Source organism: Penicillium griseofulvum, assembly GCF_001561935.1.
Source record: "Penicillium griseofulvum strain PG3 chromosome Unknown contig_85, whole genome shotgun sequence".
Taxonomy (NCBI): domain Eukaryota; kingdom Fungi; phylum Ascomycota; class Eurotiomycetes; order Eurotiales; family Aspergillaceae; genus Penicillium; species Penicillium griseofulvum.
Window position 1 is genome coordinate 138287 of NW_024467476.1, and position 19128 is coordinate 157414.

The following is a 19128-nucleotide window of genomic DNA, read 5'->3' on the forward strand; positions in this document are numbered from 1 at the left end:
ATCTTCAAGCATCATCCTACGTCAGCCGAGGTGGTCTAAATAACTGATTGAATCTGTCATAGTCATTGGTTGACGAGTTCGTTGACGCTGACCCCTCGCTTTGAGCTGGAACTCTAGACTAAGGTACAAGTGTGATGCTTCTTTTCTGCATAGGCGGAAATATGACTACTAATAGGCCAAAGCTACATTGTGCTACGACAATACATTAATTCCGCCAAGCACGTGTTTGGCTTGGGTTTTCACTCCCTGGAGTAATGTCGCCTGGAGTAACACCGCCTGGAGTAATAAGGGTACAAAGAGGAGCAGCTTATCGGTGAAGGAAAAGAGGTTTGGGGAGTTACCGTGTCTGCTAATTTCGTGTAAGAGTCAGTGTGTTTGTGGCTCGTGATGTCTGCCCCAGCCACCCCCTCCGGTCCCCGGGTGACACCAGGGAAATACTTGCAAAAATACACCTGACAGATCTCTACAGCGCCTTATCATAACAACACTTTTGTGTAGCACTAAACATGGAAAGGAATCGGTTACCCCGCATGAAGAGGCGGTGGATTCGCATTCTGGTGTGCTTTGCATGGACAGGGATCTGTTCTCATAGTCGCAGTGAGTGCTCTCAATCTTTGTTAAACGGCCTCTATTGGTACCGCCACAGTGACCTAGGCTCGACCATAGCGTATTTCGAGGTGGGCCCAGACCAAAAACAATATGCTATCCATGCCGGCGTTCTTCGAAGACACTTAACGGGGCTTTCCGCTTCCATTGGTAAAAAGGAAAAATTCGTCATTACAATCCAGAGTGATGTAGAGGATATCTTTGGTCATGTCCTTGAATATATATACGTCGGAATTATTCTATTCTCGCCCCGACATATAATTCGGCATCCGTCACTTGTGAAGCTGAACTCAATGCCGTATATCTGCAACTCAGAGACAAATACCTTCACAATCTCATAAATACCGAAGAGTCTCTGGGAAAATTTGCAGGCGTGTTTTCTCAGAACCTCGGATCATCAATTTCCTAAGGACGAACCCATTTTTGTGAATGTCCAGATGTACTACTAACCCATGCGCGATTGCATATTTTTGCAAAAAGTCAAAGCCTGGACATGCTTAGTCGTTTGAGTTTGTGGAAACTGGTTCATGCTCTTCTTGAACAGCTCGTCGCCCATCCCGGCCAAATGAAAGTGTGGTCAAACTTTTACGCTTCGTCAGCGAACAGCTCACAGTTGATGAGGATCTGATCACTCTGTTGGTTGATTACGTTTCGTCTCGTTTGAAGTTTCTTGTGTCATGCTCCAGTTTTGCCAATTCGATGCAGAAGCAACCTGGGCTGACCTACCGCATCCTAAGCAACATCTGCGATTCTCTTTGAACCGTCTTCCGCAGATGGGGAATAAAGGTTAGTTTTTACATAGAGTGTCCATTAACCATGACTGAACTAATAATATTCAGCTCAGATGGGTGGCGAAGCTGGGAAAATATCTAGCATATACCTAATGAAGGAGTTAAGCATCATTGGTATGTTTTGATTTTCGATTTACAAACTTAGATACGGAAATGATAAAGTATGTCTAAATGAAGCCACAGAGAAGAGAAAAACCTGAGACTTGTTGGCTCGAAATGTTTGTCGACTCTGGTTGCAATTTAAATAGTTGTTGAAGGGCAGTGGAATTTTGAATCAGGGTGGCCCAGGCATGACAGACTAGTGTGACAGATGCGAGGAGCGTTCGAGGATCGACTTGCCATAGAACTGATTCCCACAGCTCCGTTGGCAGCCCTTGAAAACCATTAATTGATTCGGAGGAATCCACTGTGAAGAATGGTGATCGTGAGTGAAAAGTAAGAAGATGAGACGGGGCTTAAGTAACTATAAGAATATTGTTTTCGGCCCCCGTTTTCGGCCCCCGTTATAGGGGCGAAACCGCGCCCCCCCTCCCCTCTTGCGACGTAAGAAGCCTCAGACCGGCGGGCTAAGCCAAAAGGCAACGTTGCCTGGACAGTGTTGTTCTTGCTTGTCTCCAGCTTTCTTTTAAGACAGTCAACTTCTGATTACTACTAGAGAACGTAGAGAACGAAATCATGGACGCTGTGGAGTATTTCCAGCAGCTATTTGTTGAATTTGACTCCGAAAGAATTGCTAAAACAAATCAGAATCTGGTGAAGATGAAGAATTATCGAAATCAACTCACTGTTTCTGCACCTCCACCCAACATTTTGATGTTGAGTAGCCTGGCCAGGAATGGAACTTGGACCTTGGGAAAGACCACCCGGGCTTGCTGATCGGTGTATACAGCATCGTCAATCATGAGGCGTGGAAAGTTTACGTTGAGGACCGCTGGGCGGCCTATACCGACAAGATCGCAGACTCCAGCCTTTAATGCGGACTCAATACCTTTTCGGGTTCGAAATCCTCCAGTGAGCATGAGGATTTGGTCCGGGAACCGCTTCCTTGCTTGCGTTGCAAAGTCCAAAAAGAAGGCTTCCCGAGATTCCTTCTTTAGGCTTTCGGGGCTGTTACTTTCTTCTCGCAATCCGCGGCCCATCATCTAATTATCGGGGTTAGCGCATTCGCATAAGGCCTTCTGCGGGTCAGATGTCGTGGAGCGACACAGGTAGTCATAGCACATCCGGTACTGTCTTAAGCCTCCAGAGTTGATGAAGATCGTATACCATACCGTCGGGTCTTCATAGCTTCCACCAGATATTTCAAGAAAATCCACACCTGCATCGACAAAAAGACCAATTTGGGTCATGGTATCTTCAAACTGTGCCGAGCTGCTATCGGCAGAGTTCAACTTGATCCCAACGCAAAATGTCTTCGGCACAGCCTTTCGAATTTGATAGATTATGTCAAGGATAATACGGGCGCGCCGTGTAGCGTCACCCCCATATTGGTCATCACGAGTGTTACTCTACAGATGAAAGTCCCACATTAGATCGCAAATTTTCTATCCGCCAGTGATGACTTACTTTTTCTGAGAGGAATTGGGCTGCCTCACGATGTCAGATCAGACCTGTCGCTCGAGCAATGGGAAGGAAAAGACTCACACAGAAGGTAACCGTGTGCCGCATGGATCTCAATACCGGAGAAACCAATTTGTGCTAGCACACGCGCACAAGTTACGAATTGTGCAGTCACCAGGTTGATATCAAATTGGTTCATGGCCCGTGGCACCCCGAAAGCGACATTCTGGACGATAGCAGCAGCCCAGCCCTTGCCGATATCAAGGGGAATGGCGCTCGGCGCTATAGGCTTCTCGAAAAGAGCCTTTTCACCTGCACCTCTAGGAGACTGACGACCAGGGTGACAAATCTGAGCGATCGTCGGCGTGCCATGTTGTTGACAGGCGTTGGCGTATTCTCTCCATGCATTCAGTGCCTCCTCATCAGCTAAGTGAGACTCACGCGTTGCCAGATCACCGCCACCACCGAGATGACGAACGTCAACTTGCACATTTCCTTTTCGTGCGTCAGCCACAATGAATTTATTCAATACCCAGTGCTCTTATGAATATGGAGTATCGGTTTACCTGTGAGAAGGGCTCCCCATCCACCCTTTGCCCATTCTCCGTAGACGCGAGAAATCCGCTTACCGGGTAAATGCTTATTTTCTGCCAGGCCTTCGGCCATAGAGGCCTAGAACGAACCAATCAGCTGGTGTTCCAAAATTGGAGCGATATTGCTTCTGCGTTTCCAATGTGTGTTCCTACCTTTACAAGACGGTTGGGCAGAACTAAACCACATGGCAGCTCCAGCGAATTTTTGATATCAGGTCCCATCATGAAAAAATGCAGGCCCCGACTGTGAAGGCTTAATTCTTTGATGTATGGGTCTGGATTAATGATTGACAAAAATAATATCGCACTTTTTATATAAGCTATTCTGGTACTTACTAATAGAGATAAAAAAAACGATTTGGAACTACTTCCCGAGCTGCCGAGGCTCCCCAAATGCCTCGGTGCGAACACCTCTCAAGTCATACTGAGATCGAGATAATCATGCAATTATCTCCATGGACCAGACAAGGCATCGAGATGCAGGGGTGCAAGACCCACTCTAAGTTCGACGTAACAAGCCTTAATCACACACTCGGGGCAACAATCTATCCGCTCGGAAATGCCGTGAATCTAATCTTGTTGCGGAGTCAGTCGTCGGAGGTAATTCATTTGATTACTCTCTGGACCTCGCAGGACATGCAGGCTCCGGTCAAATCGTCGGCAATATCACCTTTTAGATTATCCCCACCCCGGAGAATTACGTCAGCGTGATCAATAACTAAACATTATGAGCCCAAAATATTCTATGAACTTTAGGAGGCACTTATCTAGAGAGCCAAGTCCTCGTTGGCTAGTCAAAAAAAATTCAAACAAAAATAAAAAATTACTACACTAGTCTAGGTATGCAGTCAGTTTCTGTCCAGAATATTTACTATATCTGCATCCCGGACCGCGCGATGGGTTATCTACGATGAAATAAAATAAGTATATTCGAGAATCAATCAGAATACTACAAATGGTACTTTAGAGAGTAAATATATCTCACCCCCTTCCTGAGGAGTGTCTCATCCACTAGTATACACAAAGTTTCCAAAGATACTCAATGAAGAGCCGCCCATGCCTGGAGCATACCCGCTACAGCCGTTAGGATCCCACTCGATTTAACCCCTCTCTTAATATACCAAGCAGAACTAGCCCAAGCAATAAGAACCAGCAAAGCAGCCATGGTACGTTGTAGCGGTTCCATCAAAGTCTCGGGATTCTTCGCCCAGCTGAGATTCTGCAAAGCTAAACAAATCATTACTACCGCAGCACAAAGGGTCATTTTTATCAGAGAACTCGGGGAAAGATTATAAAATACCTGTCAAGACTAAATAGGCACTTCCTTGATACCACCCAACCGTGCTACGTGTGTATGCGATATTTGGCAATTCTCGGAATTGACGAAGACATTGGAATTCTTTTCCTGAGGTCTGATTCAAATTGGGATTAGTTAGTCTTTTTCTTTGAATTCGGGGTTTTTGGCGATTATGGGCACACTAACTGCGTGCTTTATAGCAACGAGGAGAGAGCCGTATCCGGCAACCTTGAGGAGAGTAGAGTCTGGCATAGTTGTTTCAATGGGCACTAGGCTAGTGCCGTTTGACAATCTGCTCAAGACACTTTAAGTTTTTTGCATTTACTCAACACTCGAGCAAGTATGAAAGATCTTCGGGATTTGTATATAAATGAAGTTGAAACCGACGGTTGTGGTCAAAATCTAACCTCGGCATGAAAGTTTCGCATCTTAAATTCATGTTATACAGCTATTTTGCAAGGAAAACCACAGAATATCATCAAGCCGATGTACGGATAGATAATCGGCCCGGTTCATTTCCCATGAAGTCGAATCGCCACTGCTTCAATGCAGATTTGGAACAAGATTTAAGATTTTTGCGCTAAGACGGAAATGGTAAGAACGTCCCGGAATTGGATCTTCGGTTCACCCAGCATATACAGATAACCATTCTCTTGCAAAGAAGGGAAAAAAGAAAAAGAATGAGGAAATATTAGCTAATAGCATATTAATCTCGACAAGGGATTGCATTTGCTTTCGGTCAACAGTCACCTCTAAGCTACTGTATTGATCCCCATGACGCCACTACGGCATGCCGTCTGGTCCGAGGTAGAACTGACATGACCCACCCGGCTACACCGGGTTTGCGATTGCACCGAATACCGTTCGACGAATACCCGTTCGTCGGAATTGAGGAGAGCATAGAACACACAGACGCTCAATTGTAAGTTTTTAGTTTTTTATTCCGATCACCGTGATCTCTCGAGCATTTGCTTTTATCATGTTCTTGTGATACTACTAACAACCTCGGCAGAAATATCAGTTAGAAAAGGGGGATTTTTGGTCAGATTGCCTCCATTCTTCATTTGATTGCCCGGAAGACCTAGTATTAGTCTATTTGCCCGGACAATTCTAGGATGACTACTAGTACCAAACTCGCATACATCCATGCAGTGACATAATCTCAGTTCATTTCAACCTTCGGTAAGATAACTTCGCTATTACTTACAACAAAAAGTCCGAGGAGTTGAGGCGTTATTTGGACAGGTAGTAAGTAAGCGATCCTTATTGAAATTCACGGTCATATTTGAACCATCCTCAGGAATTATTTCAGGTGGATGAACCCTATCTAGTAAATGGCAATGATCTAGCAATTAATTGATTTGATAGTGACTGACTCGAAGTATTCCATACGTGGAAACCCTACTGACATTCTGGTCTATGATAAGATACCCCTGCCGCGGTCCAAGCTTCTGTTTCAAATCGTCACGGCCTGGGAGCAACCCGAAGAATGATGCTGACCTCTACGCCGGCTCCTAGTTCGATTCTATTGGATCTAGGAGATTTCATTGTCGTACCTTTTGTTGGCTCTCTTCAAGATATTTTACCCCCCAAAAATGTCGAATCACGATATTACTGTCACATTAGCCAATAGTAGCGCTGTGCACTCTGCTTGTCTTGTTGCCAAATGTGATTTGATGATCACTTAGCGACCGCCGTATAATTATATCATAAACCCAGATTTTTCGTTTTGGCTTTTCGTTCTTTTATCTCCTTGGTGTCTCTATTCACAAATCTCCTGTCCCGAGCTCATCAACCTCCTTCCATAAACATTAATCTACAGTAAAAAGAAAGACATATATAATTCGATCTCCGATAACCATATCTATGCTATAGAGACCTAATCTTCTTCCGCTTAAAACCACCGTCCAGTATTTGACTGATCCGGCAACTAACCTCAATTCCGTTATGGACACTGCGGAACCTAGTGTTAGAACATGGAATATTAATACGGTTCTCATTTAGATGTAAACCAGCCAAACAGACTTCTAGAATTGCTTGATACTCTAGTTCATAACTGTCAGAACCGAAGTTTCATATCATTTTGGGTTTGAAGGGGTTTTCTGGTTTGGACTCATGGGGCTGTACGTTGGCTTTTGGGTCGGCTTCTCCAACCCAGAATGGGGTCTACCGATGTCTAGTTTGCTTCATCCTAAAGGAGTTGACATATTATTATGGAACTTTCATATTATTGGTAGTTGTTTAAGTATTAGTACTAATAAATAGTTCGACTGTGCCCTTCCAAAGCTATTTCAAACGCATCATTCAAATACAATCACAGATTTCCCAACACCACCTTTCCCATCGTAAACAACCTGACAAGCATCCCTAACCGCCTGAATATCCTTAAAACTCGCCCTTGTCCCCGCGATCGTCTTCAATTTTCCAGCCTCCACCCACTCCCGAATAGAATCCAGATCGGTGGCATTCGGTTCCAAAAAGATAGAAGCATACTTAACGCCATAACGCGATGCCCGCGCTACCCGGATTCGATCCATAATATTCAAAGCTATACGGATGAGGAATGGCACAGTGGCCTTGTCCTGTTTATCCGGGGATCGGCGCATGACGCTAGAATTTTGGAGAACATCTCCCGATGTGAGTATTGAGACCGTGATGATAGCCCCTTTTTCTCGGACCAGAGATAGATAATCCATTGCATTGCCCGTGGTATCGAAAATGAAATCTACAGAGCGCAGCGGAATTACATTCTTCGGATCAGATTTCTTGTAATCGATGACTGCGACAGATGTAAGCTTTAATTTCGAGATTGTTTACCGGGGGAAAAAAAGGGAGTATGCACTTACTCTCGTCCACGACGCCTTCGCCCAGAAGTTCTTTGACCTTGGGCACTTTTGCCGTTGAGACTGTAGTAATCACCTTCCCGGCTTTGAAGATATTCTTCGCTAACTGACATGCGAAAAGACCAGTGCCCCCAACTATCAGAGTCAGCATCCAAGCATCAACTAAAATCGTATACATCAATGTCAACAGAAGATGAACTTACGACCAGCAGGTATAAAAACGGTCTTCCCTTCAAGATCCCCTTCATAACCTCTCAGCGCCTGCAACGCCGTCATAGACGCCAATGGAATCGAGGCCGCTTCTTCCATGGAAAGACCCTTCGGTTTCAGAGCGACAAATTCTTCAGTCGAACGCGCCAGCTCACTCATTGAACCTCGATGACATTCTGGTAATCGAACAAAGACCTCATCACCAACCTTGAAGCGAGTAACCTGGGAACCAGTCTCAATAACTGTACCCGCACAGTCATATCCGATTTTATACGGGAAGCTAAGCACGACGAAATCAGAATCACGGGTCAGAAATAGAGGAACACAAAGCTCTGACCTATCTTTTAGAACAGCCTTGGTTGCTCCCGATGCCTTTTTAACGTCAATCGGATTGATACTCGCGGCCTGGGCCTTGATCAGGATGTCTGTGGGTCGCTCCACGACTAGAGATGGGACTTCGCCCAACTCATACTGATCAGGCGTGGTATGTTTTGGAATATTAATCGAAAGCATTGTTGCCATTAGCCAATAATTAATAACCGGTTCGCTGGCTGATTTGTTACGATCGAGGTTGAAGCAGTTTAATAAGTGACGTCTGGGATTTGCCTCGGAGCTTTCAATTTGCCCGACGGGAGCGGAAGTAGAAAAGTAATCGAAGCGGCGAGAAGCTTAGTTAGACCCACCCACTTGAGTATTGCCCGAGGTATCTATTAGCACAGTATTTTGATGCTCTGAGAGGTATGCATGTACGGGTTTCATAATATTAGAGACTGGGCATTGGGTGAGCCGCAGTTTATTAAATCGAGAGCCATCAGGCCTGGAAGCCCGGTCTAACCTCATACATGACATGAGGTTATAGCTAGAACCCCAAAACCTAACTTGAAACAGGCTAGTCAAATTTTAGCGCTCCCAGGAAGATCTCTGTACGGGCTGTAATGGTATCCGCTGGTAACGAAAATGAGTCACTGTTCCAGTACTGTCATAAGAGGTATAAACTAACTGAAGTTCCATCAATTCGAAGGTGCTACCAGATTGTTGGATTTTCCTCCTCTTTCTCTTCACTGACTAGTTATCCTTGTAACACGCAGCCTTTGCCCACGCCCTTTTAAACTTGCATAGAAGGTGCGGTGGCTTCACAACAAAATAAGCCTGGTATGCGAAGATATCATTCCACCCGATTATTAATTCATCGGCTGTGAGATCGTTCACCAAGTTATCAATCAAAAATAGATTCTACACAGGACATCCCAGTTGCCAGTCTTGTGGAGTACTGTATATCACCAAGGAATGAATCGGGCAACCATCTTACTAATCAAGTACTAGCAGGGGTAGGTGCAAGGAGACAGTCGGGGAGGGCGATGGATGGCGGTGGATGGCGGTGGCAATTAAGGCCGGATTCGGAGCTTAATCTATTATGATTAACTAGAAAAATCAAGTAAGAATCGCTGAACGACGTAAGGAAGGGTCGGCGTGATAAAACCACCCGTGTCACTAGAAACTATAACCAGAGATCTGGCCTCCCGCAACCTTTAGAGTCTGGATGGATTTCGCCCCACCCCCCGGGCTATAGCACTAGTGACGCATTAAATAACGTCATAACTTCCGCAAGCCTGATACATATACCGAACAGACCAACCTCGCATATAAAGTCACTCATATCACTCATTGAAAAGAAAGTTTTGAATGACAGTGTTCTTTTTTTCAGGAAGTTTGAGCACCGCTTGTGAACAATCATGCCATATTTGAAGCTTCGAGATGGAGCTGAGCTCTTTTATAAGGACTGGGGCAATCCCGGAGGAGCCATTGTTACATTCTCCCATGGTTGGCCCTTGAGCAGTGACAATTGGGAAAATCAGATGCTGTATCTCGCAGAACAAGGCTTCCGTGTTATTGCGCACGATCGTCGTGGCCACGGGCGCTCTACTCAGACCTGGGATGGGAACAACATGGACACCTTTGTTGATGATCTCGAGGAACTATTTGCTTATCTGAAGGTCAAAGATGCTGTGATGGTTGGCCACTCTCACGGTGGAGGGGAAGTGACCCATTATCTCGGAAAACACGGCACAGGTCGTTTCAAGAAAGCCGTTCTAGTCGGTGCTGTGCCCCCTTTGATGGTAAAGACTAGTGTCAACGCCGAGGGGACTGACAAATCCGTTTTCGATTCGTTTCGAGAGGCGATGCGCAAAGACCGTGCGCAGTTCTTCTTGGATGTCCCTAGCGGACCGTTCTTTGGTTTTAACCGACCTGGTGCACATAGGAGCGAAGGCCAAATTCGAAGCTGGTGGCAGCAAGGGATGAATACCAGCTTCAAGTCAGCGTACGACTCGATCAAGGATTTCTCGGAAACTGACTTCACGGAAGATCTGAAGAAGATTGATATCCCAGTGCTAGTTTTGCATGGGGATGATGACCAAGTTGTTCCTATCAAAGCATCTGGACTGAAGTCGGCAAAGCTTCTCCCTCAAGGCAGCCTGAAAATTTACAGGGGAGGCTCTCACGCTATTCACAACATCAATGTTGATGAAGTTAACAAAGATCTTCTGGATTTTATCAAGTCATAAATCGTGTCTTTTGCTCTTGGTATCTGGGACACTGATCGTTGTATCTTAAATCAACTACCACAATATCTACTAGTAACGGAATACAGTACGCACCGAATTCATTAAACAAACTACATTGGCAGTTTCCTAAAATGCTCTACTAATCAACTTTGTAAAAAGGATGCCGCTCGTTTCAATTATTTGCTTGCTTTCAATTTCGCAGATTGTGTCATTTGTACATCGTCACAGTCGTAAAACACCACAAAATATGAAGGCAGAGGTGTATGTATGAGCCATTCTCTAGAACTGGAAGAGGTCAGGGCCAATCGCATAAGTATTTTTACCGGCAATTGTGATGCCAAGCCTAACCCCCCTTTGTTTGAGAATGCTTGGGTGGCTTTCGTCGCAGCAACACTATTAATTATGCTGAGTTCTTGATCCTGCCGTTAAAAACAACCAACTTACTTTCTTGCTGTGCTGCATCTGGTGTTAGACAAGGATATTTACGCCATAATAAACTCGAGCCTCGACTCCCAAGTCTTGCCAGGAGTGTCTACTGTAGTCACCCCCCCCCCCCCCCCCCCCCCCCCCCCCCCCCACCCCCTCCCAACCCACTCTACGATTATTTTAGGTAATACACTAAGCTATTAAGTCCTCTCGAATATCTTCGGCAATTGCAAGGTGCTGTGGGATGTCTGGCAGAGGAAGCAATTACGCCATTGTACATCACATAGCTGGTTAGATGGTTCCAGTCAATACAACATTGGGCGCCGAATCAGACGTTGACAGGAATTTGATAGCAGGAAAACTATCCAACGTATTTTCAAAATCCGGTAATATCCCTGCATATATTTGATTATCATTATTCATTTTGGCCTCCGACTTTGATAGTTCCAGACGAACCCTCGATCGAAGCCAAGGAGATATAATTTGGACTCAGGGGCTTAACATGCACAAGATTCTGATGAGCTACCAGTAGAATATAACTCATCAGAACCACTATTCATATTTTAGAAAGCCATTGGTTCAGTAATTTCCAGTGAGGGCGCGGCCCACTAATTGGGAAGATCTGCGGGACGTGCCGAGGATCAGACAGAATCTTGCAGGCTACAGTAAATGCAACACCTAGTCGCTGGCTTAGTTACTTGTATTCAACTCATCTTAATTGTTCAACATAGATTGCGAGTAATTTTCCTTCACTATAACTTAGGCACCAGCATGTACTTTGTGTATTCCTTGGCCCCAATTCGACGTACGAGGTCAACCGATACCCGATCACGAAGCAATCGCTTTAAAACTTTCCCCGAGTTACTTCTGGGGATCATCTCAGTGAAGATAATACCACCACGGAGATGTTTGTATGATACTGTTCGGTCATTGACATGCTTGAGGATCGCTTGCGCCGTAGTCTGATTCTGCGGGTAACCGGATTTGACTACGACGTAAGCCAGCGGCACCTCACTTGCGAGACTTTCGTTCATGATACCAATGACAGTTGCATCCCCCATAGCCTCATTTTCAAGAATGATATCCTCGAGCTCGGCCGGGGCTACCTGGTAACCTTTGAATTTGATCAAATCTTTTGAACGTTCAGTTATGAACAGATTGCCCTGCTCATCTTCGTATCCTATGTCCCCTATAATTGATTGTGAGAAATGATGCGTCAGTCTTGCAGACAATGAAGAAAGCGAAGAAGCACCAACCAGTTTTGAGCCATCCATCTGCTGTCAAACAGGCCGCAGTGAGATCAGGCTCGTCGAGATAACCATTGAAAACTGTTGCGCCACGCACATAAAGCTCTCCTTCCTTACCCACTGTAACTTGGCGGCCATCATTATCGACAAATTTGGTTTCAATACCGGGAATAGGAGGTCCATTCGAGCCTAAACCAGCCCTCCACTTGTCCCAGCGCTGAGAATTCTTCAGTGAGTTTTGTTGTCTGACTCGCGAATGGGATATACAGTATGACACACCTGGATGTGGGATACAGATGTTGTTTCAGATAATCCGTACGCCTGGCGAACTGGGATTTGACGTTGCTGGAATAGCTCCGTGACGAGGCTGGAAGCAAGAGGTGCGCCACCAGAAGTAATCATGCGGAGTGTACGCAAGTCATAGGTATTCACTAGACTACTCTTCGCCAGGTGAAGCACGATAGGTGGAACGGCATAGGCTTGGGAGATACGATACTCCTGAATAAGGCTGCAGAAAGTGGCAATATCGAATTTGTCCATGTACACTGTTGTTGTTCCAATATGGACAGGGAGATAAACGAGGCAAATAAGTCCTATTCATTTAGCTTTCTTGGTCTAGAAACAATATGTCAATATTATTATGAATTTAACCTACTTACCGAAGATGTGATACGTAGGAAGTACCGCTAAGGTGCGATCCCGGCGCCAGTCTATGTGGGCACTATCAATTGCGGTTTGAAGCTTGGCAGCGGCCACGACGTTACGATGAGAGATCATCGCACATTTAGCTCTGCCCGTGGTCCCTGATGAGTATACCAGGAATGCAGTATCTTTGTCTGCTTCGATTTCCACACAATGAGTGTCCTGGTCTATATCATCTTCAGTTGCATTCAAGAAATTCTCAACGGAAGAGAGGCCACTGTATGTCGGGCCGAGTTTTTCGGGCCTCAAAATAAGAATTCGATCAGAGGATAGATTTTCAAGACGAGCAGCCTCCATAGCAATAGCCGCACACTGTGGATGAACCACAAGCCCTCTTGCATGGCTTCCTTTTAATTGCCGGAGAAGCTCCTGTGCCGACAACTCGGGACTGACCGGTGCCACGATCCCACCTAGAAACTGACATCCCCAGATAACGGATGGAGTATCGATGTCGTTTGGGGTCATCACTATGAGAACGTCACCTTTACACCAGCCCCATTGGGATTGTAAAGCTCTACCAAATTTCTTCGCTCGTTGCCGGACCTGTTTGTACGTATATTGGGCGTAGGTGGTGGCAGAACGGAAGATAACTGTAAAAATTTAGAAGATATCTCTACAAAAATTATACAAATGCCAGTCCATAGAATGAAATCATCATGGATTGACTTGCCTTGATCATGTGGGAAAGGAAGAGAAGGGCGCTCAAAGAAAAATTCCCAAATACTAGCCAAAGGCATCGCTGGGGTTGCAGAGTGAGTTTCCAATTTTGCTCCAGCTGCTATGCTGCTGTTAATATCATTGCCAACACATGGTCTATGAGAGATCTTTAAATTTAAAGTGCCACTTGAGTTGGGTCCCTTCTTTTATAGAGGCCTGAACCTCGCATATCATGCTGCGTTCCCTCGGCAGTCCTTCAAACACGGGTATAGCTCCACCAAAAGTGACGATAGACCGCGGCATTTTGTCATATACAAGCAATCTGGTGCATATGAAAGAGCATTCAGAGACCACATTACGAGGATGATCAGTCATTCGGTTTGTATCGCATACTATCCTCAGGTTCATCTTATAGATAAATTAAGATAATTTTGATGCCTTTTCCGAAGACGATACTCTATATTACGACGACTCAATATCTCACAAAATAAGGACAGTGGGAGAACTCAGAATGGCCTATGGTAAATTCGACCCTTTGAAACACTATTTCAAATAGAAAAATTACACACTTTTCTGTGGCTCCTATTGTATCAAGCAAGACGGCTACCTGTATTCTTTCCACGGTGTTCAGGTGTCCCTCTCGGGAGATAATACAAAGTTTGTCAATATAATATGAACTTCGAAATTAAGTCACTAACTTCGCCTTGCACTACTTCATTGGAGCGATAAGATGACCCTCAATTTGCAGATTTATTTTCAAAAATCAGTATTTTCTTGCTAAATAATATCTAGATACAGAAGGAGACCACTTCTCCGTCCATAGGAAACTTTCTCTGCTGTCTAGGAGATATCTAGTTCTCCTGAGCTACCGTGGACACATGTGGGTCGCACTAGTGACGCGCGGCGGAGCAACTAACCATCCGCTCTGAATTAAAGATGATTCAAGTACCCATGGAACCTGGCATTACTTAAGCTTTTTATACTAGGAAATTTTGCCTCGGTAGGAGTATGGGACGCTCGGTTTCACCATATACCTCCGTTGCAATTCGTAACTTATACTTGCCCCCTCCTTAACAGTTCCATTTTCCATCGCAAGTTTATCTACAAAACGACTTCGCTCCTTCTTGTGGTTGTCATCACTCACTGCGCATATTTGACCAAAGAGCCAATCACATCTTGACTTTGATGAAAGGATATTGTCAGCATCATGGTTTCTGCAACATCGCCAAAGATGTCTAATTCGTATGTGACGATCAGACCTAGCTTCTGTTTGATATTGTACTAACCATATTGACAACTGACCAGAAGCTCTGATCATCCCACCGTCCAAGTCGAGTTTGGAGGTCAGAAGGTCGATGTACCTAAAGGCGGCTATTACGATCGTTATCGCATGAACCCGAACTTGGATGAGGTAGCCGGCGATCCGGCAGTTGGACCAGACATCGATTTTTTTCGGCAAATTCCAAAGAAACTGGTCGACTCGAGGGTCGGCCAGGTATACACTCCGAATTTCTATTACCGCACAAGCAGTGTCCAGCTTCTCTTTCTCGCGCCCCTTGACAACTTGAAGTCGAAGCTCCCAGCTCCTTTAGAGCCCATCACAGCATTCCCTGGATATGGATTGGTGGCAATGACGTTTTATTCCTACCTCGTCTGCGACAACGATCCTTATAAAGAGGTCTCTATTGCTATTATCGTCCGCCAGCCAGGTAAAAACAGTTACAGTACAACCCAATTGCTAAGCTCTCTATGGAATCAAACCTTCTATGGATACGTTTTGGCTCTACCTGTTGATACCGAAATTGCTCGAGTACGTGGTGTATACGGATACCAACTCCCTAAATGGCTCGCCAATATTAGCTTGGATATGGACGAAGAAAATATCAAAGCTAGTATCACTGCAACTGATGGGAAGCTTGATTTGGCGCTGGATGTGCCCTGTCCGGAGCTAAAAGCAATTCCGTCGCAATCCCGGATAGTCAATAACAACGCGATCAACAAGATCGACGAGAAATGGTACCAAGTGACAGTCCAGACGAACCCACTTTTGGGGGCGCAGCGTCTCTTCCCTCGTGATGTCATCATGTATCGAGGCAAAGGACCACTGAGCGAACTTCTTAATGAATTGGGCGCCTGGACCATCTTGCGGATGGATTTACTCAAGGATGCCCAGATGGTCTTGAATATGCCAGTCCCCATTAAAGCATTTGATAGTGTTAAGATTTAGGGGCTATGGCACTACCATTCAATGATTCTTCTAGTCCGGTAACGATGATACGGAGAATACTGTCTCATTCTCTGTTGAGGATGAGGTTGTTGAAAATGTGTCTGATCAGCGAGAATCGCGACCCTTCTGAAATGCTATTTTATTTTTACAAAAAGTTGCTCATTGCGCTTTATTTTTGAATTTTTCTAAAGCTATTAGGACTAAAATTCAAGACCTCCGGCACTACGTATCGCCGACGCTCCTTCAGGATTCATATCTTAGATTTAATTCCACAGTAGACATACGGTAGATGAACATCATTCTCTATTTCTCATTTCCTATGAAATCAAGGTCGGTAGGTTTGGCGAATATCTATGCTGTCCGGCCGCCAGAAAAACGACAAGAGGAAATTCAATAAGACAGTGAATCACGCTGTGGCTGGCTGAGGACGGTGACGACCTTGTTCGCAGTCTCTTTCGCCGAGCCCGGATTCTGTCCAGTCACCAGATTTCCATCCACTACCGTGTAAGAAACGAAAGGTAACTTAGCCGACTGGTAGTGTGCGCCGCGCTTCTTTACCTCTTCTTCAGCGTTGTAGGGCACAAGCTTGTTAACGCAAGCAAGCACCTCCTCCCGCCAGGTGAACCCGGTCATCTTGCGGCCAGCGACCAGGTATGACCCATCCGAGAGTTTAGTGTGCAGTAGGCCACAGTAACCGTGGCAAACAGAGGATACGACGCCACCTCGTTCGAAAATCTCCCGGGTAATCTGCTGCAGACCTTCGCTGTCTGGAAAATCTCACATCACACCATGCCCACCAGTGAAATAGATTGCATCAAAGTCAGTGGAGGTAATCTGGTCAGGTCGGGCAGTGTTTTCCAGAAGTGACATGCGGGCTGGATCGGCCCGCCAGGCCTTGGCTGTCTTTCCATAGTTGGGGAGCTTCAGTGACCGCGGCTATAAGGGAGAGAGACCCCCCGTTGGGCTAACGATACTCTGCTTAAAACTATGCTCTTCGAAGACGTGCCAAGCGTGGGTGAGTTCAGATAGCCACAAGCCAGTCGGGTGGGATGGATCATCATAGTGTGCCACGTTGGTGACAACATGCAAAATGCGCTTGTTCATGGTTGGGATATCTTAAGAAATAAATCAAATCACGCACCTGGAAAAGGAATGAAAAGAGGGGGGGTATAGAGTACGTCAGAGGGTTCTGCCATCAAATTAGAGTGCTAAAATTAAAACTCTGACCGCCGCAAGAAAAAGGAAGCTGAATGGCTGAGCAGTTGGGCCGGTTGAATAAACGATCCGGTTTGTCCCACTCCGGTCCTTACCCCGTCATAACTTTATTCCTAGATCGACACCTATTGGAGTCTACCTCGGTAGAAGCTACATAATACCATCTTGTTCTTTTCGGGACAACTATTGAGCCGAAAATGCAATTTCCTCGTTATGCAATAGTCTCGATTTACGAGAATATTCTGGCTCGGCGTAATCAAACCGAAAATCTCCACTCACATTCGTACAATGGATCTTAGCGTGTAGGCTTTCAGTGTGAGCCGTTTAAATCCTATTCCCTTGTACCGCACTTTGAAAAAGCTCTTAAGGAGATTTTTCCTCACGGCCTCACAAGGGCATGTCTATTTACATACATATCCGTTTTACTCTTTTCCGCTATGATGGACAACCAAATTCCAGATCTTCAATCCACTTCACTCGAAACAATCCCCTCACGTATCTCTACCACCCGCAAATCATTCCTGGAGCACAAGACCCGCAACATTGAGTTTCGTCTCATTCAGCTCCGCAAGCTTTACTGGGCGTACGTGGTAAACCTAACGGAACACTCTTCGTGAAAAGTGAAAGACAATCATTGACTATTTCGGCAGCATAAAAGATCATGAAATTGAAATAATCCAGGCCTGCGCTAAGGACTTGAACAAGCCGCGCTTCGAGACTGAGTTCGCCGAAATTGACTGGCTGCTGAACGACATCGTCTTCACTACCCGCAATCTACATGAGTGGGCCAGAGATGAGAAAGCCCCTGATATCGATCTTCAGTTCAAGTTGATGAGGCCCAAGATTCGGAAGGATCCTCTCGGCTGCGTGTTGGTGATCGGGTACGCTGTATCTTTCGGAGCAAGAGGATTTGGGGATGGTCAAGAGCAGAAATTTTCTGACTGATTACATCTAGCACTTTTAATTTCCCCTTTCAGCTGACCTTAGGCCCCGTCATTGGTGCAATTGCGGCTGGGAATACTGTGGTAATTAAGCCATCTGAAAACGCTCCTGCTAGCGCTGTCATTATACAGAAGATTTGCGAGACGTCTCTGGACGCTTCTTGCTATTCCGTTGTCCAGGGCAGTATACCTGAGACCCAGGCTCTCTTGGCTGAGCGCTGGGACAAAATTTTCTTTACAGGTGGTGCTAATGTTGGTCGCATTATCGCTAAGGCAGCAGCGCCTCATTTAACCCCTGTGGTTCTGGAGCTAGGCGGTATTAATCCAGCTATAATCAGTAAGACAGCTGATCCCCGTCTAGTTGCGCGTCGTATGCTCTGGGGAAAGACCGTGAACGCCGGCCAACTTTGCACCTCACAGAATTACCTCCTTATCGAGAAAACACTCGTGCCTCGAGTGGTTGAGGAGTTCAAGAAGGCTTATAAGGCCTTCTATCCTAATGGCGCTAAAAAATCTCCAGACTACTCGCGCATTATCAACAAAGGCCATTTCCAACGTCTCAAGTCTATGCTTGACAATAGCAAAGGCAAGATTCTGCTTGGGGGTGCGTTAGACGAGGAAGAGCTCTTTATTGAGCCTACAGTTATCCAGGTGTATTCTGTCGAAGATTCCCTTTGCGCAGAGGAGAGCTTCGGGCCTTTTATTCCGATCCTATCTGTCGAGAACCTAGACGAGGCTATTAGCCTCGCCAATATGGTGCAGAGTACACCACTTGGTCTCTACCCCTTTGGCTCTAGGGCCGATGTTGCGAAAAGTATTTTCTATTTTCCCTGAAATATATAATATACGTGACTAATGTCTATTCTATGCAGTTATTTCCTCCACTCGATCGGGGGGCGTCTCCTGCAATGATGCTGCCTTACATATACCTACTCTACCCTTTGGTGGTGTCGGCGAAAGCGGCCACGGCGCTTACCGTGGCCGTGCTAGTTTCGATGTCTGGGTGCACCGACGGCCTATAACAAGCAGTCCTGGCTGGCTCGAGTCTATACTTGCTATTCGCTACCCACCATATGCTGGTAAACTAAGCAAAGTCAAGGCTTCCAACAACCTAGTCCCAGACTTTGACCGCAGCGGCCAAAAGCTGAAGCTCGGTTGGCTACGCTATATTTTAACTTTGGGTGGTGGGAGCGGGAAGTCTGGTGCCGGGCGTGCCCTTATTGTTGCTGCGAGTAAGTAGAGCTCAATC

General features: G+C 45.7%; 7 protein-coding genes across 7 annotated transcripts; 3 read left to right on the forward strand and 4 right to left on the reverse strand.

Moving 5' to 3' along the window:
- Positions 1-2173: 2173 nt before the first annotated feature.
- On the reverse strand, positions 2174-3623 carry PGRI_033260 (Aldolase-type TIM barrel; the record flags this gene model as incomplete). Its single annotated transcript, XM_040791039.1, has 5 exons — positions 2174-2539; positions 2669-2905; positions 2964-2983; positions 3042-3452; positions 3524-3623. The coding sequence occupies 5 exons, from the start codon at positions 3621-3623 to the stop codon at positions 2174-2176; spliced, it is 1134 nt and encodes a 377-aa protein (XP_040644095.1).
- A 3524-nt stretch (positions 3624-7147) lies between these two features.
- Positions 7148-8422, reverse strand: PGRI_033270 (NADP-dependent oxidoreductase; the record flags this gene model as incomplete). Its single annotated transcript, XM_040791040.1, has 3 exons — positions 7148-7626; positions 7694-7825; positions 7894-8422. 3 exons carry the CDS (start codon positions 8420-8422, stop codon positions 7148-7150), a joined length of 1140 nt encoding a protein of 379 aa, XP_040644096.1.
- Positions 8423-9633: 1211 nt separating this feature from the next.
- On the forward strand, positions 9634-10464 carry PGRI_033280 (alpha/beta fold hydrolase; the record flags this gene model as incomplete). Its single annotated transcript, XM_040791041.1, has 1 exon — positions 9634-10464. One exon carries the CDS (start codon positions 9634-9636, stop codon positions 10462-10464), a length of 831 nt encoding a protein of 276 aa, XP_040644097.1.
- A 1178-nt stretch (positions 10465-11642) lies between these two features.
- On the reverse strand, positions 11643-13304 carry PGRI_033290 (AMP-dependent synthetase/ligase; the record flags this gene model as incomplete). Its single annotated transcript, XM_040791042.1, has 4 exons — positions 11643-12079; positions 12147-12354; positions 12417-12730; positions 12797-13304. The coding sequence occupies 4 exons, from the start codon at positions 13302-13304 to the stop codon at positions 11643-11645; spliced, it is 1467 nt and encodes a 488-aa protein (XP_040644098.1).
- A 1423-nt stretch (positions 13305-14727) lies between these two features.
- Positions 14728-15723, forward strand: PGRI_033300 (Acetoacetate decarboxylase; the record flags this gene model as incomplete). Its single annotated transcript, XM_040791043.1, has 2 exons — positions 14728-14738; positions 14802-15723. 2 exons carry the CDS (start codon positions 14728-14730, stop codon positions 15721-15723), a joined length of 933 nt encoding a protein of 310 aa, XP_040644099.1.
- A 390-nt stretch (positions 15724-16113) lies between these two features.
- Positions 16114-16827, reverse strand: PGRI_033310 (type 1 glutamine amidotransferase domain-containing protein; the record flags this gene model as incomplete). The annotated part of the gene is made up of 2 exons (XM_040791044.1): positions 16114-16490; positions 16677-16827. The coding sequence occupies 2 exons, from the start codon at positions 16825-16827 to the stop codon at positions 16114-16116; spliced, it is 528 nt and encodes a 175-aa protein (XP_040644100.1).
- Positions 16828-17375: 548 nt separating this feature from the next.
- On the forward strand, positions 17376-19119 carry PGRI_033320 (Aldehyde dehydrogenase NAD(P)-dependent; the record flags this gene model as incomplete). The annotated part of the gene is made up of 5 exons (XM_040791045.1): positions 17376-17521; positions 17589-17819; positions 17894-18195; positions 18241-18693; positions 18752-19119. The coding sequence occupies 5 exons, from the start codon at positions 17376-17378 to the stop codon at positions 19117-19119; spliced, it is 1500 nt and encodes a 499-aa protein (XP_040644101.1).
- Positions 19120-19128: the final 9 nt, after the last annotated feature.